The following is a 25889-nucleotide window of genomic DNA, read 5'->3' on the forward strand; positions in this document are numbered from 1 at the left end:
TGACCAACCTCTGGATGGTATACCAGATGATGACCAACCTCTGGATGGTATACCAGATGATGACCAACCTCTGGATGGTATACCAGATGATGACCAACCTCTGGATGGTATACCAGATGATGACCAACCTCTGGATGGTATACCAGATGATGATCAACCTCTGGATGGTATACCAGATGATGACCAACCTCTGGATGGTATACCAGATGATGACCAACCTCTGGATGGTATACCAGATGATGACCAACCTCTGGATGGTATACCAGATGATACCCATGGTATACCAGATGACGACCAACCTCTGGATGGTATACCAGATGATGACCAACCTCTAGATGGTGTACCAGGTGACGACCCACTCTGGATGGTATACCAGATGATGACCAACCTCTGGATGGTATACCAGATGATGACCCACTCTGGATGGTATACCAGATGATGACCAACCTCTGGATGGTATACCAGATGATGACCCACTCTGGATGGTATACCAGATGATGATCAACCTCTGGATGGTATACCAGATGACGACCCACTCTGGATGGTATACCAGATGATGACCAACCTCTGGATGGTATACCAGATGATGACCTCTGATGGTATACCAGATGATGACCCACTCTGGATGGTATACCAGATGATGATCAACCTCTGGATGGTATACCAGATGATGACCCACTCTGGATGGTATACCAGATGATGACCAACCTCTGGATGGTATACCTAGATGGATGATGACCAACCTCTGGATGGTATACCAGATGATGACCAACCTCTAGATGGTATACCAGATGATGACCAACCTCTGGATGGTATACCAGATGATGACCAACCTCTGGATGGTATACCAGATGATGACCAACCTCTGGATGGTATACCAGATGATGACCAACCTCTGGATGGTATACCAGATGATGACCCACTCTGGATGGTATACCAGATGATGACCAACCTCTGGATGGTATACCGGATGATGACCCACTCTGGATGGTATACCGGATGATGATCAACCTCTGGATGGTATACCAGATGATGATCAACCTCTGGATGGTATACCAGATGATGATCAACCTCTGGATGGTATACCAGATGATGACCAACCTCTGGATGGTATACCAGATGATGATCAACCTCTGGATGGTATACCAGATGATGACCAACCTCTGGATGGTATACCGGATGATGACCCACTCTGGATGGTATACCGGATGATGATCAACCTCTGGATGGTATACCAGATGATGATCAACCTCTGGATGGTATACCAGATGATGATCAACTCTGGATGGTATACCAGATGATGATCAACCTCTGGATGGTATACCAGATGATGATCAACCTCTGGATGGTATACCAGATGATGATCAACCTCTGGATGGTATACCAGATGATGATCAACCTCTGGATGGTATACCAGATGATGATCAACCTCTGGATGGTATACCAGATGATGACCAACTTCTAGATCGTATACCAGATGATGACCAACCTCTGGATGGTATACCAGATGATGACCAACCTCTGGATGGTATACCAGGTGATGACCAACCTCTGGATGGTATACCGGATGATGACCCACTCTGGATGGTATACCGGATGATGATCAACCTCTGGATGGTATACCAGATGATGACCAACTCTGGATGGTGATGACCAGATACCAGGTGATGACCAACCTCTGGATGGTATACCAGATGAGACCCACTCTGGATGGTATACCAGATGATGACCTCTGGATGGTATACCAGATGATGACCAACCTCTGGATGGTATACCAGATGATGACCCACTCTGGATGGTATACCAGATGATGACCAACCTCTAGATGGTATACCAGATGATGACCAACCTCTAGATGGTATACCAGATGATGACCAACCTCTGGATGGTATACCAGATGACGACCCACTCTGGATGGTATACCAGATGATGACCAACCTCTAGATGGTATACCAGATGATGATCAACCTCTGGATGGTATACCAGATGATGACCCACCTCTGGATGGTATACCAGATGATGACCAACCTCTAGATGGTGTACCAGGTGATGACCCACTCTGGATGGTATACCAGATGATGACCAACCTCTGGATGGTATACCAGATGATGACCCACCTCTGGATGGTATACCAGATGATAACCCACCTGGATGGTATACCTCTGGATGGTATACCAGATGATGACCCACTCTGGATGGTATACCAGATGACCTCTGGATGGTATACCAGACACTCTGGATGGTATACCAGATGATGACCAACCTCTGGATGGTATACCAGATGACGACCCACTCTGGATGGTATACCAGATGATGACCAACCTCTAGATGGTATACCAGATGATGACAAACCTCTAGATGGTATACCAGATGATGATCAACCTCTGGATGGTATACCAGATGATGACCCACTCTGATGGTATACAGATGATGACCAACTCTAGATGGTATACCAGATGATGACCAACCTCTAGATGGTATACCAGATGATGACCAACCTCTAGATGGTATACCAGGTATACCTCAGATGGACCAGATGACGACCAACCTCTGGATGGTATACCAGATGATGACCAACCTCTGGATGGTATACCAGATCATGACCAACCTCTGATGTATCAGATGATGACCCACTCTGGATGGTATACCAGATGATGACCCACTCTGGATGGTATACCAGATGATGACCCACTCTGGATGGTATACCAGATGATGACCAACCTCTGGATGGTATACAGATCATGACCAACCTCTGGATGGTATACCAGATGATGACCAACCTCTGTATACCAGATGATGACCCACTCTGGATGGTATACCAGATGATGACCCACTCTGGATGGTATACCAGATGATGACCAACTCTGGATGGTATACCAGATGATGACCAGATGAACCTCTGGATGGTATACCGGATGATGACCAACCTCTGGATGGTATACCAGATGATGACCAACCTCTGGATGGTATACCAGATGATGACCAACTCTGGATGGTATACCAGATGATGACCAACCTCTGGATGGTATACCAGATGATGACCAACCTCTGGATGGTATACCAGATGATGACCAACCTCTGGATGGTATACCAGATGATGACCAACCTCTGGATGGTATACCAGATGATGACCAACCTCTGGATGGTATACCAGATGATGACCAACCTCTGGATGGTATACCAGATGATGACCAACCTCTGGATGGTATACCAGATGATGACCAACCTGTAATGTGAACAGGTTGGAAGAGCCAGGACACAGTGAGTGTGTAATGTGAACAGGTTGGAAGAGCCAGTACACAGTGAGGGTGTAATGTGAACAGGTTGGAAGATCCAGTACACAGTGAATGTGGAATGTGAACAGGTTGGAAGAGCCAGTACACAGTGGGGGTGTAATGTGAACAGGTTGGAAGAGCCAGTACACAGTGAGGGTGTAATGTGAACAGGTTGGAAGAGCCAGTACACAGTGAGGGTGTAATGTGAACAGGTTGTAAAGACCTGGATGTAAAGACTCCTCAGGTCACAAAATGGCCCCCTGCAGACTTTACAGTTGGCTTGGCCCGCAGCATCAGGAAACTAGATGTAAAGACTCAGTTCACAAAATGGCCCTCTGCAGACTATGAACTATTCTACACGCAGTTGCTTCACTGGCACCACACAAACCACCAGTTTCACGATGAAAGGTCACCGATGCTAAAAACCTCAACATGATCAGAACTTGGAGATAGTTGGGTAAAGGCCTTCTTCTGAGACGGAGAGGAAAGTCTAGGCTCAAGCAAAGATATCTCAAATACATTTTCTTTGTACATATGAAAGCGGTCAAAGTAAATTAAGAGATTACTCCTACCCACAAGTACTGGTCTAGCCTCTGTAGTGCATGTTGGTCTTCATTTAGACATTCCACATAGTCCAGGCTCCCTCACATAGAGCACGAAGCAGAAGTTAAACCTGCCTCTTTCAAAGGATTAATGTAAACTTTAATTTAGTCCTAGAGTAGCTCTAATCCTGCCTCTTGCAAAGGATTAATGTAAACTTTAATTTAGTCCTAGAGTAGCTCTAATCCTGCCTCTTGCAAACTTCGTTTAATACAGAACAAGCCAAATCTACAACTAAAATATATCTGTGCAAGTCACTTCGAGTTAACATAGCTCAAAACAGGCATTTTATTCTGGGACTAGGTTTAAGCATTGTCTGTGAAAACAGACCTAAGACTATCAGTGAAGAATGGCTAATATTGAACTTATTAAAAAGTGAGGTCTATGCGAAGTCAGAGGGAAGAATGTTTCAAAACACACACACACACACACGTGCACTTAGAAAGGTAGGCAGGCCGAAACCAAACCATTCAGGCAAATTTAAAACCAGGTCAAACCCTTGGAGGTCACACAAGGAGAGTTCAGAGAAAGTAATGTGAGGACCACATTTACATAGGGCTCTATTCAATCCCCATCACAGAAGTTCAGCTTTACAGTGAGATTGCCATTTAACAAGGCAACGTTCCTGCTGTAGTGGAGATGTCGGATCAATTACCTTCATGGGATCTGTAACACTTCAGCTTTACACATTGAAGAGAACCCATATTCTGTGGTGGACCGGAATCAAGATGTGATTGAGGGCGTTTTCACTAACAAAGAAACATTCCCCTAACTTCTTGCAGGTGTTTAGTGAGCATGGTGGATTTATTCCCACTGTACCTTTGGAGGATTCATAATGACTAAACAAAAACAACCAGACTACATGGACCCAGCTGAACCAGTTTCTCCACATTTCAGCCAGTCATCCAGACCCTTCCAGTTGACAAGGAAACAATATACTTGGCTAAAATAGTTTTAATTACAGATTAAATAGGTAAGCAAGTAACATACACATGAAGACTATACCATTTAAAATACCATTTTACCAACAAGTACACTACACAAGTCTTAAAAGACTAGGTAGTGAAGGGTTAAGTCCTCTACGACAGACAGGAAGCCCATACGGTTTGGAAAAGGAAGCAGGTGGTGAGGAACTGGTTCAAACGATATTGAGGCACAGGTTGACAGGTTGTTTACTGACCCCTTAGCATTTAGAACACAAAAATAAAAGTGTCATTGTTTTGACAAGACAACAGGAAATGGTTCAAAGTAATGTCGAAGGCCTGGTGTGTCACTGAGACGGTCATGTTTGGTTCAGCACGCTCCTTTACTCCTGATGTGAACGTTACTCTTCTGCTCCCTGGGAACACACACACACAGCAAAATTAAAACATGCAAAGCAAGAGAAAAAACAAAGTCAGTTGAAAGCTTTAGTTGGATACTTACATGTTTTCAAAGCACAGCATGCATTCATTAGAGTAGTTGGTGCCGTCACTTCCACACACTGGCTTGTAGTTGCGGGGGCACATGGGCAAGTTGTACTTTGAACAGTCAGCCTGTTGGACAAACACCAGACTATGTAATAAAGGACTTTGGTCTCAAATAAGAGCGAGGTATTGGTAATAGTGTTCTGGTATGACACCATTATGAAGAGAACAGATGACAGGGAACAAACCATATGTTTCCACATCCACTGGCACAGTGCACCCTGGGAAAATTCATTAGTTGGATTCTATTACAAAACGTTTCACAATGGAAAATTATTGTAAATCTAGAAATCAAACAGACCAAAAAAAATACATTCAAAATAAAAAATAAAACAAGATGTACAATATAAATTCTCATTTGTTGAAAAACATTTGAGTACACTGTTCGTTGCAAAATGTTCTGCAATGGAATCGAACTCTTAAGCTTCCCTTCCCCCGATCTGGGAGATCTGCTGCAGCCCTCATCCTCCACCCGTTCTGCCATCTGCATTGTGTTGTCCCCAAAGCAAACATCCCTGGGTCGCTCCTCTTTTCAGTTCGCTGCAGCGAGAGGCTGGAACGAGCTGCAACAAACACTCAACCATGGGCAGTTGTTGATCTCTTCAAACACTCAACCATGGGCAGTTGTTGATCTCTTCAAACACTCAACCATGGGCAGTTGTTGATCTCTTCAAACACTCAACCATGGGCAGTTGTGACTGCTTTGTATGGTGTACTGTTGTCACTAGTTCTTGACCTTTGTGCTGTTGACTTTGCCCAATAATGTCTGTACTGCTACCATGTTGTGTTGCTACCATGTTGTGTTGCTACCATGTTGTGTTGCTACCATGTTGTATTGTAATGTTGTCTTAAGTCTGTCTCTTTGTGGTTTTGTGATGTGAGTTGTCCTATATTTATATTGTATTATTTATTTGTTTAATGTCAGAGTGGCATAGACTAAGATACATTTTATTGTACACCTGTATTCTACTGTAACATAACTACTGTTAATCGAGCACATAGGACAAGAAGTGAATGAATGCGCAGTCTTTCTCTCCCCCATAAAACAAAGAGTTCAGGCTGCTTACCTCGGTGGTGCCGTGAGGGAGACTCGCTCCCCGTGCCAAAACTACAAACACAGAAACATGTCAAGTCTTAAACTCATTATGATTTAACGGCAGATTACCAATCTAAACGACAGGCGGTGCATGTTTATCTAGTCATACATTTTCGCGTTACCCAACAAAGGCAGTCCGCCGGTAGTATCGACGGTTTGTCTAAAGACGTCTGCTCTTAGAAGTTAATGTACAGTTATTTAATATAACTATTTGACTGCCTCTTGAAACGAATTAGGTAAAAGTTAAACAACACTCACCGGCAACACAGACAAGGGCGAGAATCAGCCGTGTAAAGTTCAACATTTTCCCGTTGTGAAGGTGGGTAGACAAGTGACGCTGTCCCGCACCGGAGCCGTAGTTATCCGGTGTAGGTCTCCACCCCCTAAGGTTCGTCACTTGTTACCACAATCACAAAGTCATAAACCTAGCCCATCTAACCTTACATTGTAATTCATTTTTACGAAAGTAACAGTTTTTTAAAGATACGTTTTAATAATGCACCGTAAAAATAACCGCCAAAAGATGTCACGCGTTTTCCAAAAAACACCATGCAGCGTACTCCTTACAGAGTGAAACTTTACTGCATCGTTACAGGATCTGTCCAGTTCTGAAATTGATTCCCGTCTAAACGGCTCACTGTACCTTAATTCAATCATTTATGGCTGTTTAAATGGTCTTTTTTTAATTTTATTTTTTTACACAAAACTGTTTTCCCATCAAGAGAATACATGTTCGGCAGTCTATAATGTATTGAAGTGTCTGTATTATGTTGGCTATGTGTTCTGTATTCTAAGTGTTTGTATTATGTTGGCCTGTATTCTAAGTGTTTGTATTATGTTGGCCATGTGTTCTGTATTCTAAGTGTTTGTATTGTGTTCTGTATTCTAAGTGTTTGTATTATGTTGGCTATGTGTTCTGTATTCTAAGTGTTTGTATTGTGTTCTGTATTCTAAGTGTTTGTATTATGTTGGCCATGTGTTCTGTATTCTAAGTGTCTGTATTGTGTTGGCCATGTGTTCTGTATTCTAAGTGTTTGTATTGTGTTCTGTATTCTAAGTGTTTGTATTGTGTTGGCCATGTGTTCTGTATTCTAAGTGTTTGTATTATGTTGGCCTGTATTCTAAGTGTTTGTATTGTGTTCTGTATTCTAAGTGTTTGTATTGTGTTCTGTATTCTAAGTGTTTGTATTATGTTGGCCATGTGTTCTGTATTCTAAGTGTCTGTATTGTGTTGGATATGTGTTCTGTATTCTAAGTGTCTGTATTGTGTTGGCCTGTATTCTAAGTGTTTGTATTGTGTTCTGTATTCTAAGTGTTTGTATTGTGTTCTGTATTCTAAGTGTTTGTATTATGTTGGCCATGTGTTCTGTATTCTATGTGTCTGTATTGTGTTGGCCATGTGTTCTGTATTCTAAGTGTTTGTATTATGTTGGCCTGTATTCTAAGTGTTTGTATTGTGTTGGCCATGTGTTCTGTATTCTAAGTGTTTGTATTATGTTGGCTATGTGTTCTGTATTCTAAGTGTTTGTATTATGTTGGCCTGTATTCTAAGTGTTTGTATTGTGTTGGCCTATGTGTTCTGTATTCTAAGTGTTTGTATTATGTTGGCAATGTGTTCTGTATTCTAAGTGTTTGTATTATGTTGGCTATGTGTTCTGTATTCTAAGTGTTTGTATTATGTTGGCCATGTGTTCTGTATTCTAAGTGTTTGTATTGTGTTGGCCATGTGTTCTGTATTCTAAGTGTTTGTATTATGTTGGCAATGTGTTCTGTATTCTAAGTGTTTGTATTATGTTGGCTATGTGTTCTGTATTCTAAGTGTTTGTATTATGTTGGCTATGTGTTCTGTATTCTAAGTGTTTGTATTGTGTTGGCCATGTGTTCTGTATTCTAAGTGCTTGTATTGTGTTGGCCTGTATTCTAAGTGTTTGTATTGTGTTGGCTATGTGTTCTGTATTCTAAGTGTTTGTATTATGTTGGCTATGTGTTCTGTATTCTAAGTGTTTGTATTGTGTTGGCTATGTGTTCTGTATTCTAAGTGTTTGTATTATGTTGGCTATGTGTTCTGTATTCTAGGTGCTTGTATTGTGTTGGCTATGTGTTCTGTATTCTAAGTGTTTGTATTATATTGGCTATGTGTTCTGTATTCTAAGTGTTTGTATTATGTTGGCTATGTGTTCTGTATTCTAAGTGTTTGTATTGTGTTGGCTATGTGTTCTGTATTCTAAGTGTTTGTATTGTGTTGGCTATGTGTTCTGTATTCTAAGTGTTTGTATTGTGTTGGCTATGTGTTCTGTATTCTAAGTGTTTGTATTGTGTTGGCTATGTGTTCTGTATTCTAAGTGTTGTATTGTGTTGGATATGTGTTCTGTATTCTAAGTGTTTGTATTGTGTTGGCTATGTGTTCTGTATTCTAAGTGTTTGTATTGTGTTGGCTATGTGTTCTGTATTCTAAGTGTTTGTATTGTGTTGGCTATGTGTTCTGTATTCTAAGTGTTTGTATTGTGTTGGCTATGTGTTCTGTATTCTAAGTGTTTGTATTATGTTGGCTATGTGTTCTGTATTCTAAGTGTTTGTATTGTGTTGGCTATGTGTTCTGTATTCTAAGTGTTTGTATTATGTTGGCTATGTGTTCTGTATTCTAAGTGCTTGTATTGTGTTGGCCATGTGTTCTGTATTCTAAGTGTTTGTATTATGTTGGCTATGTGTTCTGTATTCTAAGTGCTTGTATTGTGTTGGCTATGTGTTCTGTATTCTAAGTGTTTGTATTGTGTTGGCCATGTGTTCTGTATTCTAAGTGTTTGTATTATGTTGGCTATGTGTTCTGTATTCTAAGTGTTTGTATTGTGTTGGCCTGTATTCTAAGTGTTTGTATTGTGTTGGCTATGTGTTCTGTATTCTAAGTGTTTGTATTGTGTTGGCCATGTGTTCTGTATTCTAAGTGTTTGTATTGTGTTGGCCTGTATTCTAAGTGTTTGTATTGTGTTGTAATGAAATGCTTACTAATAACCTCTTTCAGAGATATCACACCACACACATGTTTTATTTATTTACGTGTATATTTTATTTAACCTTTATTTAACGAGGTAAGTCAGTTAAGAACAAGTTCTTATTTACACTGGCGGCCTACTAAAAGGGAAAGGGCCTCCTGCGGGGATGGGGGCTGTGGTTTTTCACCTTGTTGGCTTGGAGATTTGAACTAGCAGCATTTTGGTTACTGGCCCAACACTCTACCCGCTAGGCTACCGGCCGCGTGTGTTGCTGCCATGCTATGCTGTTGTCTTAGGCCTCTCTTTATGTAGTGTTGTGTTGTCTCTCTTGTCGTGATGTGTGTTTTGTCCTATATTTGTATTTCATGTATTTTTATTTTCAATCCCAGCCCCCGTCCCCACAGAAGCTCTTTTGCCTTTTGGTAGGTCCTCATTGCAAATAAGAATTTGTTCTTTAACTGACTTGCCTCGTTAAATTAAGTTTAAATAAAGGTTAAATAAAATATACAATTGAATAACTAAAAAGTGTGCGCGGTATGATATCTCTGAACGAGCTTATAAGTAAGCATTTCACTTCAAGGTCTACCTACACCTGTTGTATCAACGCATGTGATAAATACAAAGTTTATTGATCGCGTGCACAGATTTTCAAATGGTATCGTAGGTACAGCGAAATTCTTATGTTTCTAACTACAACAGTAACTCCACATCATCCAAAAAGTTAAAAATAATAATGAAGAAATACCAGAACGAGCAATGTCAGAGTCCGGAATGTCAAGAGTCCAGAATCATTTTTGCAAAATTGTTTTACCTTATTTACATATGTATTCAGACCCCTTGCTATGAGACTCGAAATTAAGCTCAGGTGCTTCCTGTTTCCATTGATCATCCTTGAGATGTTTCTACAACTTGACTGAAGTCCACCTGTGATAAATTCAAGTGATTGGACATGATTTGTAAAGACACACCTGTCTATATAAGGTCCCACAGTTGACAGTGCATGTCAGAGCAAAAACCAAACCATGAGGTCGAAGGAATTGTCCGTAGAGCTCCGAGACATGATTGTGTCGAGGCACAGATCTGGGGAAGGGTACCAAAACATTTCTGCATCATTGAAGATCTCCATGAACACAGTGGCCTCCATCATTCTAAAATGGAAGAAGTTTGGAATCGCCAAGACTCCACCCGGCCAAACTGAGCGATGAGGGAAGAAGGGCCTTGGTCAGGAAGGTAAACAAGAACCCGATGGTCACACTGACAGAGCTCCAGAGTTCTTCTGTAGAGATGGGAGAACCTTCCAGAAGGACAACCATTTCTGCAGCACTCCACAAATCAGGCCTTTATGGTAGAGTGGCCAGACGGAAGCCACTCCTCAGTAAAAGGCACATGACAGCCCACTTGGAGTTTGCCAAAAGGCACCTAAAAACTGTCAGACCATGAGAAACAAGATTCTCTAGTCTGATGAAACCAAGATTGAACTCTTTGGCCTGAATGCCAAGCATCACGTCTGGAGGACACCTGGCACCATCCCTACGGTGAAGCATGGTGGTGGCAGCATCATGCTCCCAGGGACTAGAAGACTAGTCAGGATCGAGGGGAAGGATGATCAGAGCAAAGTAGAGATCTTTGATGCAAACCTGCACCAGATTGCTCAGGACCTCAAACTGGGGCGCAGGAGTGGCTTCGGGACAAGTCTCTGAATGTCCTTGAGTGGCCCAGGAAGAGCCCGGACCAGAACCCAAACGAACATCTATGGAGAGACCTGAATGTTGCTGTGCTTGCTACGCTTCCCATCCTACCTGACAGAGCTTGAGAGGATCTGCAGAGAAGAATGGGAGAAATTCCCCAAATACAGGTGCACCAAGCTTGTAGCGCCATACCCAAGAATACTTGAGCCTGTAATCGCTGCCAACTATGCTTCAACAAAGTACTGAGTAAAAGGGCCTGAATACTAAATGTACTTGAGGCTGTAATCGCTGCCAACTATGCTTCAACAAAGTACTGAGTAAAGAGCCTGAATACTAAATGTACTTGAGGCTGTAATCGCTGCCAACTATGCTTCAACAAAGTACTGAGTAAAGAGCCTGAATACTAAATGTACTTGAGGCTGTAATCGCTGCCAACTATGCTTCAACAAAGTACTGAGTAAAGAGCCTGAATACTAAATGTACTTGAGGCTGTAATCGCTGCCAACTATGCTTCAACAAAGCACTGAGTAAAGGGCCTGAATACTGATGTAAATGTTTTATTTTTAATAGAAGTCACACCAGATACTGACCGGTTTTCTGATCCACGCCGCTACATTTTTTATTTTATTTGTGACCAACACATGCATATCTGTATTCCCAGTCATGTAAAATCCATAGATTAGAGCCTAATTAATTTATTTCAATTGACTGATTCCCTTGTATGAACTGTAACTTATTAAAACCTTTGAAATGGTTGCATGATGCTGATATTTTTTGTTTTCGACAGTGTGCTCTCTGAATTGACCTATGACCCAGAGCACACTCTGATCCACTGGAGGCAATTTACGAACGCACCCATAATTTCGGCCACGCCGCCATTAAACCTCAAAGAAGAGTAAAATGAAGTGACACGCTGTCAGATTACATTCTCAAATAAAACGTTTCGGTCCAGCCTCACCAGTCACTATAATGCCGCTGCAGCAGAGTCCTGTGTGGTTTCCCACCGACCTCAATGTCACCAAAAGATGTATAATGTACAAACTGCTCGTCTTGGAGGACGCCAGGAATACACTGGACAAACAACTACGACATCTAACCGAAAAGGTAATTGGCTAACTAGTTCAATAGCTCCATCGGTAGACAGCAAAGCATGATTGAACTAGCTGGCTATGCGAACAGTAGCTGGAAACGTGTGAATGCAGAGTTGTGGCCCAGCTACCAAGTCAACTTGATTGAGCTAAATATACTGGTAAATGTCCCATTTGGTCTGTGGTTTTAAACTTTCAATCATGACTTACTCTTTGAATGATAACTAGGTTGTAAGGTAATGAATGTGGTAGTTGGTTAGTGAACTTTTAGGCAGTTTTGGGGAGTAGTGAACTACTCCGGGTGTGTCTAACTCGTCATAGTCGTGATTGGAAACCCGGTAGTGCGCTTTACTGCTCAAGAACATATCAGATCATTATGTTCCTTCACTTATTCCCATACAATGTTAAAAAATAAACGACCCCGACTGATGAAAATGCACGATTTAGTCCTATTTAATTATCAACTAAATAGTCTGAATAGCCCAATGTGTGGTTGGTAACTACTGTCATTTATTCAAGACACTGATTTTAGGTGAAGGTTGATTTTAGGTCAAGGTTGATTTTTAGGTGAAGGTTGATTCAGGTGAAGGATGGCTAATTCACTTGCCCCCAAACGTTTCACTTTAGAGAGGAGTTAAACTTCTCTCCCGACACTTAACGCCACAACATTTGAACAATCAAAATAAACAATCTACATTTGTAATTTTATTTTCTAATGATCTGTTGTTGCTCAGTAAACATGCATTTTCGAAATGATATAATAATGGCAAGTATGGGCTTGGATACAGACAGTCATCATCAGCAATGAAATAATTATACTGACAAACAAAGTACTTTTTAACTAGGCGAGTCAGTTAAGAACAAATTATTATTTACAATGATGGCCTACCCTGGACGACCCTGGACCAGTTGTGCACTGGCCGACGTGACTCCCGATTACAGCCGGTTGTGATACAGCTCGGGATCGAACCTGGGTCTGTAGTGACAGCTCTAGCATTGTGATGCATTGCCTTAGACCGCTGCGCCACTCAGGATCCCAAAGTAGGCCTACTAAACAATGCCAAGTAGACAGACAAAAACAACCATGTGGCCCCATAGAAGTCTACAGGAAATAACTAGATTGACCAACTGACTAGCTACAGATTCTGATTCTGACAGGATGACTTGTACCCTGAGACAACACAAGTCACAGGAGTTAGGCACGCTGTGGCTCTGTTTGTCTGGAGATGAGAGCGGCTTGTTCTAGTCCAGTCGTTGCAGCAGGCTCAATCGATACCCCGCTCGTTTCTTAACAGACAGAATAACTAGCCAATATTTGTCTGGAGCATGCTGTGCCTCACACTGTTTGACTGATAGAGAGAGGCTTGTTATAGTTTGTATTACCAGAGGTAATACTATATACATTTTACCCACCCATGTTGAACCCTCTATTACTGATGTCCTTCCTCTACCCTCAACCATCTATTACTGATGTCCTTCCTCTACCCTCAACCATCTATTACTGATGTCCTTCCTCTACCCTCAACCATCTATTACTGATGTTCTTCCTCTACCCTCAACCATCTATTACTGATGTCCTTCCTCTACCCTCAACCATCTATTACTGATGTTCTTCCTCTACCCTCAACCATCTATTACTGATGTCCTTCCTCTACCCTCAACCATCTGTTACTGATGTCCTTCCTCTACCCTCAACCATCTATTACTGATGTCCTTCCTCTACCCTCAACCATCTATTACTGATGTCCTTCCTCTCCCCTCAACCATCTATTACTGATGTCCTTCCTCTGCCCTCAACCATCTATAACTGATGTCCATCCTCTACCCTCAACCTCTCCCATCTATTACTGATGTCCTTCCTCTAACCTCTCCCATCTATTACTGATGTCCTTCCTCTACCCTCAACCATCTATTACTGATGTCCTTCCTCTACCCTCAACCATCTATTACTGATGTCCATCCTCTACCCCAACCATCTATTACTGACGTCCTTCCTCTACCCTCAACCATCTATTACTGATGTCCTTCCTCTACCCTCAACCATCTATTACTGATGTCCTTCCTCTACCCCCAACCATCTATTACTGATGTCCTTCCTCTACCCTCAACCATCTATTACTGATGTCCTTCCTCTACCCTCAACCATCTATTACTGATGTCCTTCTACCCTACCCTCAACCATCTATTACTGATGTCCTTCCTCTACCCTCAACCATCTATTACTGATGTCCTTCCTCTACCCTCAACCATCTATTACTGATGTCCTTCCTCTACCCTCAACCATCTATTACTGATGTCCTTCCTCTACCCTCAACCATCTATTACTGATGTCCTTCCTCTACCCTCAACCATCTATTACTGATGTCCATCCTCTACCCTCAACCATCTATTACTGATGTCCTTCCTCTACCCTCAACCATCTATTACTGATGTCCTTCCTCTACCCTCAACCATCTATTACTGATGTCCTTCCTCTACCCTCAACCATCTATTACTGATGTCCTTCCTCTACCCTCAACCATCTATTACTGATGTCCTTCCTCTACCCTCAACCATCTATTACTGATGTCCTTCCTCTACCCTCAACCATCTATTACTGATGTCCTTCCTCTACCCTCAACCATCTATTACTGATGTCCTTCCTCTACCCTCAACCATCTATTACTGATGTCCTTCCTCTACCCTCAACCATCTATTACTGATGTCCTTCCTCTACCCTCAACCATCTATTACTGATGTCCTTCCTCTACCCTCAACCATCTATTACTGATGTCCTTCCTCTACCCTCATGTCCTTCCTCTACCCTCAACCATCTATTACTGATGTCCTTCCTCTACCCTCAACCATCTATTACTGATGTCCTTCCTCTACCCTCAACCATCTATTACTGATGTCCTTCCTCTACCCTCAACCATCTATTACTGATGTCCTTCCTCTACCCTCAACCATCTATTACTGATGTCCTTCCTCTACCCTCAACCATCTATTACTGATGTCCTTCCTCTACCCTCAACCATCTGTTACTGATGTCCTTCCTCTACCCTCAACCATCTATTACTGATGTCCTTCCTCTACCCTCAACCATCTATTACTGATGTCCTTCCTCTACCCTCAACCATCTATTACTGATGTCCTTCCTCTACCCTCAACCATCTATTACTGATGTCCTTCCTCTACCCTCAACCATCTATTACTGATGTCCTTCCTACCCTCAACCATCTATTACTGATGTCCTTCCTCTACCCTCAACCATCTATCACTGATGTCCTTCCATCTACCCTCAACCACTGATGTCCTTCCTCTACCCTCAACCATCTATTACTGATGTCCTTCCTCTACCCTCAACCATCTATTACTGATGTCCTTCCTCTACCCTCAACCATCTATTACTGATGTCCTGATGTTCCTCTACCCTCAACCATCTATTACTGATGTCCTTCCTCTACCCTCAACCATCTATTACTGATGTCCTTCCTCTACCCTCAACCATCTATTACTGATGTCCTTCCTCTACCCTCAACCATCTACTGATGTCCTTCCTCTACCCTCAACCATCTATTACTGATGTCCTTCCTCTACCCTCAACCATCTATTACTGATGTCCTTCCTCTACCCTCAACCATCTATTACTGATGTCCTTCCTCTACCCTCAACCATCTATTACTGATGTCCTTCCTCTACCCTCAACCATCTATTACTGATGTCCTTCCTCTACCCTCAACCATCTATTACTGATGTCCTTCCTCTACCCTCAACCATCTATTACTGATGTCCTTCCTCTACCCTCAACCATCTATTACTGATGTCCTTCCTCTACCCTCAACCATCTATTACTGATGTCCTTCCCTACCCTCAACCATCTATTACTGATGTCCTTCCTCTACCCTCAACCATCTATTACTGATGTCCTTCCTCTACCCTCAACCATCTATTACTGATGTCCTTCCTCTACCCTCAACCATCTATTACTGATGTCCTTCAACCATCTATTACTGACCCTCAACCATCTATTACTGATGTCCTTCCTCTACCCTCAACCATCTATTACTGATGTCCTTCCTCTACCCTCAACCATCTATTACTGATGTCCTTCCTCTACCCTCAACCATCTATTACTGCTCCCTCCCATCTATCTCTTAACACCATCCAGTCCCTTCAGCTCCATTCAACCCCTCCCATCTATCTCTTAACACAATCCAGTCCTTTCAGCTCCATTCAACCCCTCCCATCTGTCTCTTAACACCATCCAGTCCCTTCAGCTCCATTCAACCCCTCCCATCTGTCTCTTAACACCATCCAGTCCTTTCAGCTCCATTCAACCCCTCCCATCTGTCTCTTAACACCATCCAGTCCCTTCAGCTCCATTCAACCCCTCCCATCTGTCTCTTAACACCATCCAGTCCTTTCAACTCCATTCAACCCCTCCCATCTATCTCTTAACACCATCCAGTCCCTTCAGCTCCATTCAACCCCTCCCATCTATCTCTTAACACAATCCAGTCCCTTCAGCTCCATTCAACCCCTCCCATCTGTCTCTTAACACCATCCAGTCCCTTCAGCTCCATTCAACCCCTCCCATCTATCTCTGAACACCATCCAGTCCCTTCAGCTCCATTCAACCCCTCCCATCTATCTCTTAACACCATCCATATTGGATTTCTGTTTGATATATATTTTCAACTGTGCTGTGATGTTTAAAAAAAAGTTCTTAACCTTTTCTATTCTCATAGTTTCTACAGATTGTACATTTTAAAATACATATTTTTACTAAAAGTATTGTTGATCGATTGATGACTTTTCAAATCCCCCAGTACTTCACTACAACAATACTGTGTAACTCCGGTAGGGCGACATCTGGAAAAATAGAGCCTACTTGATCGTGTGTTCCCGGTGCTCGACTAGTTGGCGAAAGCCAACATCAACCACAACAGAGAACGGTGGATTGTCAAGGGCAGTGAATTCCATTATCTTGACTTTAATGGGTTTCGCCTTTTGAGTTGTCTCACTGAAATACTGTTACTCTTTCAAACGACTGCTCGAGATGTTGATGTCTCGATCCACACATCAGACATTGTGGGCTAGTTCAGGAATGCTGTGTTGAACGTATAGAGTAACATTTTTCGTGGCGTCATCACGTCATCTAGCTATGTTAATATAGGCATGCACTAGAGGTCGACCGATTAATCGGAATGGCCGATTTCAAATTTTCATAACAACCGAAAATCGATATTTTTGGACACCGATTTAGCCGATTTTTTTTTATTTATTTGTAATTTAAAAAAAAAAAATTTAAACATTTGATTTAATTTTTATTTTTTACACCTTTTTTATTTTACGAGGCAAGTCAGTTAAGAACACATTCTTATTTTCAATGACGGCCTAGGAACAGTGGGTTAACTGCCTCGTTCAGGGGCAGAACGACAGATTTGTACCTTGTCAGCTCTGCGATTCAATCTGGCAACCTTACGGTTAACTAGTCCAACGCTCTAACCACCTGCCTCTCATTGCACTCCACGAGGAGCCTGCCTGTTATGCGAATGCAGTAAGAAGCCAAGGTAAGTTGCTAGCTAGCATTAAACCTATCTTATAAAAAACAATCAGTCAATCATAATCACTAGTTAACTACACATGGTTGATGATATTACTAGTTTATCTAGCATGTCCTGCGTTGCATATAATCGATGCGGTGCGTATTCACGTAAAAGGACTGTCGTTGCTCCAACGTGTACCTAACTATAAACATCAATGCCTTTCTTAAAATCAATACACAAGTATATATTTTTAAACCTGCATATTTAGTTAATATTGCCTGCTAACATGAAATTCTTTTAACTCAGGTAATTGTGTCCCTTCTCTTGCAACAGTGTCAGGGTATATGCAGCAGTTTGGGCCGCCTGGCTCATTGCGAACTGTGTGAAGACTATTTCTTCCTAACAAAGACAGCCAACTTCGCCAAACGGGGGATGATTTAACAAAAGAGCATTTGCGAAAAAAGCACAATCATTGCACGACTGTACCTAACCATAAACATCAATACACAGAGGTATATATTTTTTTTACCTGCATATCTAGCTAAAATAAATCCATGTTAGCAGGCAATATTAACCAGGTGAAAGTGTGTCACTTCTCTTGCGTTCATTGTACGCAGAGTCAGGGTATATGCAACAGTTTGGGCCGCCAGGCTCGTTGCGAACTAATTTGCCAGAATTTTACATAATTATGACATAACATTGAAGGTGGTGCAAGGTAGCAGGAATATTTAGACTGATGGATGCCAGCCGTTAGATAAAATACGGTATGGTTCCGTATTTCACTGAAAGAATGAACGTCTTGCTTTCGAAATGATAGTTTCCGGATTTGACCATATTAATGACCAAAGGCTTGTATTTCGAGGGTGGCTGTTGTCGATGTGGTCCTGGTTCGAGCCCAGGTAGGGGCGAGGTGAGGGACGGAAGCTATACTGTTACACTGGCAATATTAAAGTGCCTATAAGAACATCCAATAGTCAGTCCAAGGTATATGAAATACAAATGGTATAGAGAGAAATGGTCCTATAATAACTACAACCTAAAACCTCTTACCTGGGAATATTGAAGACTCATGTTAAAAGGAACCACCAGCTTTCATATGTTCTCATGTTCTGAGCAAGGAACTGAAACGTTAGCTTTCTTACATAGCACATATTGCACTTTTACTTTCTTCTCCAACACTTTGTTTTTGCATTATTTAAACCAAATTGAACATGTTTCATTATTTATTTGAGGCTAAATTGATTTTATTGATATTATATTAAGTTAAAATAAGTGTTTGTTCAGTATTGTTGTAATTGTCATTTTTACAAATAAAAATAAATCGCCGATTTTAATCGGTATCAGCTTTTTTTTGGCCCTCCAATAATCGGTATCGGCGTTGAAAAATCATAATCGGGTCGACCTCTAGTTTGCAAGTCAACTTCGACATCGGTTTTGCACATCAGCGTTAAACTAGACATCATGCCGACGTTGGCATTAATAGCTAATATCGTCCGATTTGGCCACTGATTTATCATTAAATATGTCCGTAAACACACCAGCCAGCGGGTCTGCGCATGCTCTGAGGACGCGGCTAGGGATGCCGTCTGGGCCTGCAGCCCTGCGAAGGTTAAAACGTTTAAATGTTTTACTCACGTTGACTGCGGTGAAGGAGAGCCCGCAGGTTTTGGTAGCGGGCCATGTCAGTGGCACTGTATTGTCCTCAAAGCGAGCAAAGAAGTTGTTTAGTTTGTCTGGGAGCAAGACATCGTGGTCCAAATACTTATTGAGTGTATGTAAACTTCTGACCCACTGGGAATGTGATGAAAGAAATAAAAGCTGAAATAAATCACTCTCTCTGCTATTATTCTGACATTTCACATTCTTAAAATAAAGTGGTGATCCTAACTGACCTAAGACAGGGAATTTTTACTTGGATTAAATGTCAGGAATTGTGAAACTGAGTTTAAATGTATTTAGCTAAGGTGTATGTAAACTTCCGACTTCAACTGTACTTACAAAAGACTACATTGAATGTTTCTAAGTGGCATATTTACAGTTTTGACTTAAATCGGCTTGACAATCTTTGGCAAGACATGAAAATGGCTGTTGATCATTGATCAACAACCAACTTGACGGAGCTTGAATAATATAACAAATAATAATGTGCAAATATTTTACAATCCAGGTGTGCAAAACTCAGAGACTTACCCGATGTTGTAACTTTAATGTGTTACAGAGTTAACTCATTGAGCTGTATCTAAAGACATTTCTTTACAGTCATTTACATATGTAATTGTATTGGTTAGTATTGAATTACGCTTTTCACTGCAAGTTCCAGAATGCCTTGCGACAGGAATGAGAGAACGCCCCAGTTATGTGCAGGTGATTTAGTGATTAAGCTGATTTTCCGACAGCATCTTACCTGCATTGCTCTGTAGAATCTAAAGTTGTTAAATGTAACGTGAATAAGTATTATTACTAAAAGAAGCTTTCATATCAAACCCGACGTCCCGAGTCATTACTATGAAGACTGTTAATCTAAAACCCAGAAAGACTCACAGCTGTAATCACTCTTAGAGACTTACCCAGAAAGACTCACGGCTGTAATCGCTCTTAGAGACTTACCCAGACAGACACGGGAGTGAATGCTTACGTAAATGAGATTCCTGTAAAATGTTCTAAAAACATGTTTTCATTATGGGGTATGGTGTGTAGATGGGTGAGAACTGTTTTTTAATTCAGGGCTGTATCACAACAGAATGTGGAATAAGTCAAGGGGTCTGAAAACTTCCTGAAGGCACTGTAGGTATTCACTGTATCACATTTTGTCACAAAGTCGTTTGGATGTAGTGATCTACTTTATTCCCCAAAGTAACTAGCTTGGTAAACTATATTTATCTTAAGGTAGATTTAGTGTAGCTTAGCTTCTTCCATTGTTTAGTCATGTCTAGCTTGGTAAACTATATTTTCAGACATTTACCTAACTCTGTCTTTGTTGGGTAACTTAAGCTATATTTTGTAATAAAAGTTCCCAATACTGACACGTTTCTGAATTCCGACAGGCCAACGTGGAAGTCCGAAGCTTCCTGAGCGCGCCTCATCCTATCAATGTGCTGGACAACCTCGTCAGATCTTTGGATGCTAAATGTTATGTCATTGAGAAACTTTCAACTGCACTCAAAAACCTGACGACCGGTAAGTTCCATTGAGTGATTATGACAGGTAGGTAAGTTCCATTGAGTGATTATGACAGGTAGGTAAGTTCCATTGAGTGATTATGACAGGTAGGTAAGTTCCATTGAGTGATTATGACAGGTAGGTAAGTTCCATTGAGTGATTATGACAGGTAGGTAAGTTCCATTGAGTGATTATGACAGGTAGGTAAGTTCCGTTGAGTGATTATGACAGGTAGGTAAGTTCCGTTGAGTGATTATGACAGGTAGGTAAGTTCCGTTGAGTGATTATGACAGGTAGGTAAGTTCCGTTGAGTGATTATGACAGGTAGGTAAGTTCCGTTGAGTGATTGACAGGTGACAGGTAGGTGGGTAAGTTCCGTGACAGGTGGGTAAGTGAGTGATTATGACAGGTAGGTGAGTTCCGTTGAGTGAGTGATTATGACAGGTAGGTGAGTTTCGTTGAGTGAGTGATTATGACAGGTAGGTGAGTTTCGTTGAGTGAGTGATTATGACAGGTAGGTGAGTTTCGTTGAGTGAGTGATTATGACAGGTAGGTGAGTTTCGTTGAGTGAGTGATTATGACAGGTAGGTGAGTTTCGTTGAGTGAGTGATTATGACAGGTAGGTGAGTTCCGTTGAGTGAGTGATTATGACAGGTAGGTGAGTTCCGTTGAGTGAGTGATTATGACAGGTAGGTGAGTTCCGTTGAGTGAGTGATTATGACAGGTAGGTGAGTTTCGTTGAGTGAGTGATTATTAGGAGTTCCGTGAGTGATTATGACAGGTAGGTAAGTTCCGTTCAGTGATTGTTATAATATAATAATAATAATAATAATATATGGAAACCAGCTTGTGTACGTATGGGTGGTATCGAACCCAAAATGCTCTCCATCATACAGAAGGCCCAATGACAGGTGGATCTGTCATCATGACTAGAACCCAGAATATACTTGTGGATTTGTGATTTGTGAGGATTTGATTGGTATAAGTAATATGGTGAAATTTCCACTTAGCCTATCAGAGGGCAAGGTGGTTGCTATTACCATATTGGTTGAACAAAGGGTTGAACGGTATCCAGATGTTCGTATCCTTCCCAGGATTTACGGTAGTACCGGCTAAGTACACAATAAGGTTTACGGTAGTACCGGCTAAGTACACAATAAGGTTTACGGTAGTACCGGCTAAGTACACACAATAAGGTTTACGGTAGTACCGGCTAAGTACACAATAAGGTTTACGGTAGTACCGGCTAAGTACACAATAAGGTTTACGGTAGTACCGGCTTAGTACACATAAGGTTTACGGTAGTACCGGCTAAGTACACAATAAAGTTTTTTAACAGAATACCAACTAAATTAGCACAACAAGGCATTTTGGAGGCGGTAGTACCATGCTAATGAGCACAGACAAATGGTTTACGAGAGGTAGTACCGGTCTGGAGTACACAACAAGGTTTCGGAGCAGACTGGGGTAGTACAGACTGGGGGAGGAGCAGACTGGGGTACAGCAGACTGGGGGAAGGTTTGGGGGAGTACCGGCATAAGTACACAAGGAAACAAGGTTTACGGTAGTACCGGCCAAAGGGCTTTGACACAAACAAGTTTACGGTAGTACCGGCTTATGCAAACAAATCAAAGGTTTACGGTATATCAAAGTGCTACAGAAACCCAGCCTAAAACACAACAAGGTTTACGGTAGTACCGGCTAAGTACACAACAAGGTTTACGGTAGTACTGGCTGGCGGGTGGAGATTATACAGTACACAGACAAAGGTTTACGGTAGTACCGGCTAAGTAGTCCTGGGGCACGGTCCTAGGGGCTCAGGCTCTGAGAGAGAAAGAAAGAGAGAATTAGAGAGAGCATAGGTCCTCTTTGGCAGAGATCATAACAACAAGGTTTACGGTAGTACCATGGCTATAGTACACAACAAGGTTTACGGTAGTACCGGCTAAGTACACAACAAGGTTTAGCGGTAAAGTACCGGCTTGTGACACAACAAGGTTTACGGTAGTACCGGCTAAGTACACAACAAGGTTTATGTGTAGCTACTGGCTAAGTACACAACAAGGTTTATCGGTAGTACCGGCTAAGTACACTAACAAGGTTTACGGTAGTACCGGCTCCATCATTCTATCACAACAAGGTTTACGGTCAGTATCAGCAGGCTAAGTACATCAACAAGGTTTATGTGGAGTACTGGCTATCAGTACACAACAAGATGTTTACGGTAGTACCGACAGCTAAGCTACTGTTCTCCACAACAAGGTTTAGCTACTGGTAGTACCGGCTAAGTACACAACAAGGTTTACGGTAGCTACTGGCTCCATCAGTACAGCAACAAGGTTTACGGTAGTCCATCATTCTATCAGTAGACAACAAGGTTTACGGTAGTACCGGCTAAGTACACAACAAGGTTTACGGGAGTACTGGCTAATTCTACACAACAAGGTCAGCACAAGATGTGGAGCTACGTTTACGGTAGTACCGGCTATCAGTCAGCAGACAGCACAACAAGGTTTACGGTAGTACATCGGCTATCAGCACACAATAAGGTTTTAAAAATGAACAGAATGCCAACTAAATTAGCACAAGCAATAGAGCATTTCCATGGAGGCTGCTAGCTACACATGCTAATGAGCACAGACACAAATGTACATTTACTGTACTGATGTGGAGACGTTATGCAACAGTCTGTCTGGAGTCTGCTAGGGCAACAGGCATGCCTGCTCAGAGCAGACTGGGGAGACTGGAGCAGACTGGGGGAGGAGCAGACAGCACTCTGATATGGAGCTACTGTTCTCCATCATTCTATCAGCAGACAGCACTCTGATGTGGAGCTACTGTTCTCCATCATTCTATCAGCAGACAGACTGATGTGGAGCTACTGTTCTCCATCATTCTATCAGCAGACAGCACTCTGATGTGGAGCTACTGTTCTCCATCATTCTATCAGCAGACAGACTGATGTGGAGCTACTGTACTCCATCATCAGCAGATGTGGGCTACTGTTCTCCATCATTCTACCAGCAGACAGCACTCTGATGTGGAGCTACTGTTCTCCATCATTCTATCAGCAGACAGACTGATGTGGAGCTACTGTTCTCCATCATTCTATCTGCAGACAGACTGATGTGGAGCTACTGTTCTCCATCATTCTATCAGCAGACAGACTGATGTGGAGCTACTGTTCTCCATCATTCTATCAGCAGACAGCACTCTGATGTGGAGCTTCTCAGGTAGTTTTCTCAGCGTTGCCAGCCTACTTTTCACCGGTGAAATGCAAGTCTAACTTTAAGCAAAACATTAGGAAATGTAGCTGGCTACATTCTTTCTATGATGGGCCTAAACATTTGAAACATTATGTCCAAGCGTCTTTTTGCCAAAACAAAGACCTTGCTTTTTCATTCTCCTCTGCTTTCTCCTGTTTTACAAACGAACACGTGACTGTCTCAACTGTGCTAGGGAACTAACTTCATAATGTGACAGGTGAGATATGATTGGATTCTGCTTTACATCCTAATGCATTGCACAAGTTGACTGCAAGTATTTGCAAAAAAAAATAAAAATGGCTACAAATATTTAAATGCATTGAAAAAAGTTTTTTTTTTTTTTTAAAGTTTTGATAGTATTGAAAAACCATCCTGTGTCTACACCAGTAGACTGCACACTAGAATCTTCTCTTATCTCCACAAGTGTGAGATGATCTAAGGTCACCAACCTTTTCTGAGTCCAGATCACTTTGAGTCCCAAAGAAAGCAGAGATCTACCAATCGGATGTGTTTAAAAATAAATAAAAAAGCCGAGATCTACCAATCGGATGTGTTTAAACATTTTCGAGATCTACCAATCGGATGTGTTTAAAAATTTAAAAAAGCAGAGATCTAAATCTGATGTGTTTTTTAAAAAAGCAGAGATCTACCAATCGGATGTGTTTAAAAATAAATAAAAAAGCCGAGATCTACCAATCGGATGTGTTTAAAAATAAAAAAAACAGATCTACCAATCGGATGTGTTTAAAAAAAAATAAAAAACAGGACTTAAAGTGTGAGCTGTTGCAACGTCAACCATTTTAAAGATCTAGAGCACGAAGGTTTGTGCAGTAGGCCAAATACATTATGACTGCATATTGTCTGTGAATTGCCCTACCAGAGTTGTTCTTCTCATACCATTTATATTTGTAATTGTAATTACAGGGCATTCAGAAAGTATTCAGACCCCTTGACTTTTTTCCACATTGTTACATTACAGCCTTTTCAAAAATTGATTAAAATCCCCCCCTTCAATCTACACATCCCATAATGACAAAGAAAACAAGTTTTCTAAATTTACAGCTGCAGTGGTGGTTGTAGTCATTCATTACAGTGATGGTTGTAGTCATTCATTACAGTGATGGTTGTAGTCATTCATTACAGTGATGGTTGTAGTCATTCATTACAGTGATGGTTGTAGTCATTCATTACAGTGATGGTTGTAGTCATTCATTACAGTGATGGTTGTGGTCATTCATTACAGTGATGGTTGTAGTCATTCATTACAGTGATGGTTGTGGTCATTCATTACAGTGATGGTTGTGGTCATTCATTACAGTGATGGTTGTGGTCATTCATTACAGTGATGGTTACAGTGATGGTTGTAGTCATTCATTACAGTGATGGTTGTGGTCATTCATTACAGTGATGGTTGGTCATTCATTACAGTGAGTGATGGTACAGTGATGTGGTCATTCATTACAGTGATGGTGATGGTTGGTCATTCATTCAGTGATGGTTGTGGTCATTCATTACAGTGATGGTTGTAGTCATTCATTACAGTGATGGTTGTGGTCATTCATTACAGTGATGGTTGTGGTCATTCATTACAGTGATGGTTGTGGTCATTCATTACAGTGATGGTTGTGGTCATTCATTACAGTGATGGTTGTGGTCATTCATTACAGTGATGGTTGTGGTCATTCATTACAGTGATGGTTGTGGTCATTCATTACAGTGATGGTTGTGGT

The 25889-nt window shown here is 41.6% G+C and overlaps 2 protein-coding genes across 2 annotated transcripts in view; one reads left to right on the forward strand and one right to left on the reverse strand.

Moving 5' to 3' along the window:
• Positions 1–4811: 4811 nt before the first annotated feature.
• On the reverse strand, positions 4812–6852 carry LOC118379717 (trypsin inhibitor ClTI-1-like). Its single transcript, XM_035766736.2, has 4 exons — positions 6696–6852; positions 6409–6449; positions 5301–5410; positions 4812–5214 (listed from the first exon to the last, which is right to left on the reverse strand). Exons 1-4 carry the CDS (start codon positions 6739–6741, stop codon positions 5169–5171), a joined length of 243 nt encoding a protein of 80 aa, XP_035622629.1. The 5' UTR covers positions 6742–6852; the 3' UTR covers positions 4812–5168.
• Positions 6853–11943: 5091 nt separating this feature from the next.
• The window catches only part of LOC118379718 (uncharacterized), a 39305-nt gene continuing 25359 nt past the window's right edge, over positions 11944–25889 (forward strand). Inside the window, exons 1-2 of the mRNA XM_052486942.1 lie at positions 11944–12219; positions 20779–20911. Coding sequence (XP_052342902.1) covers positions 12085–12219; positions 20779–20911 — 268 coding nt within the window. The 5' untranslated portion in view covers positions 11944–12084. The remainder of the gene's footprint in view (positions 12220–20778; positions 20912–25889) is intronic.

Source organism: Oncorhynchus keta, chromosome 30, assembly GCF_023373465.1.
Source record: "Oncorhynchus keta strain PuntledgeMale-10-30-2019 chromosome 30, Oket_V2, whole genome shotgun sequence".
NCBI classification, from domain to species: domain Eukaryota; kingdom Metazoa; phylum Chordata; class Actinopteri; order Salmoniformes; family Salmonidae; genus Oncorhynchus; species Oncorhynchus keta.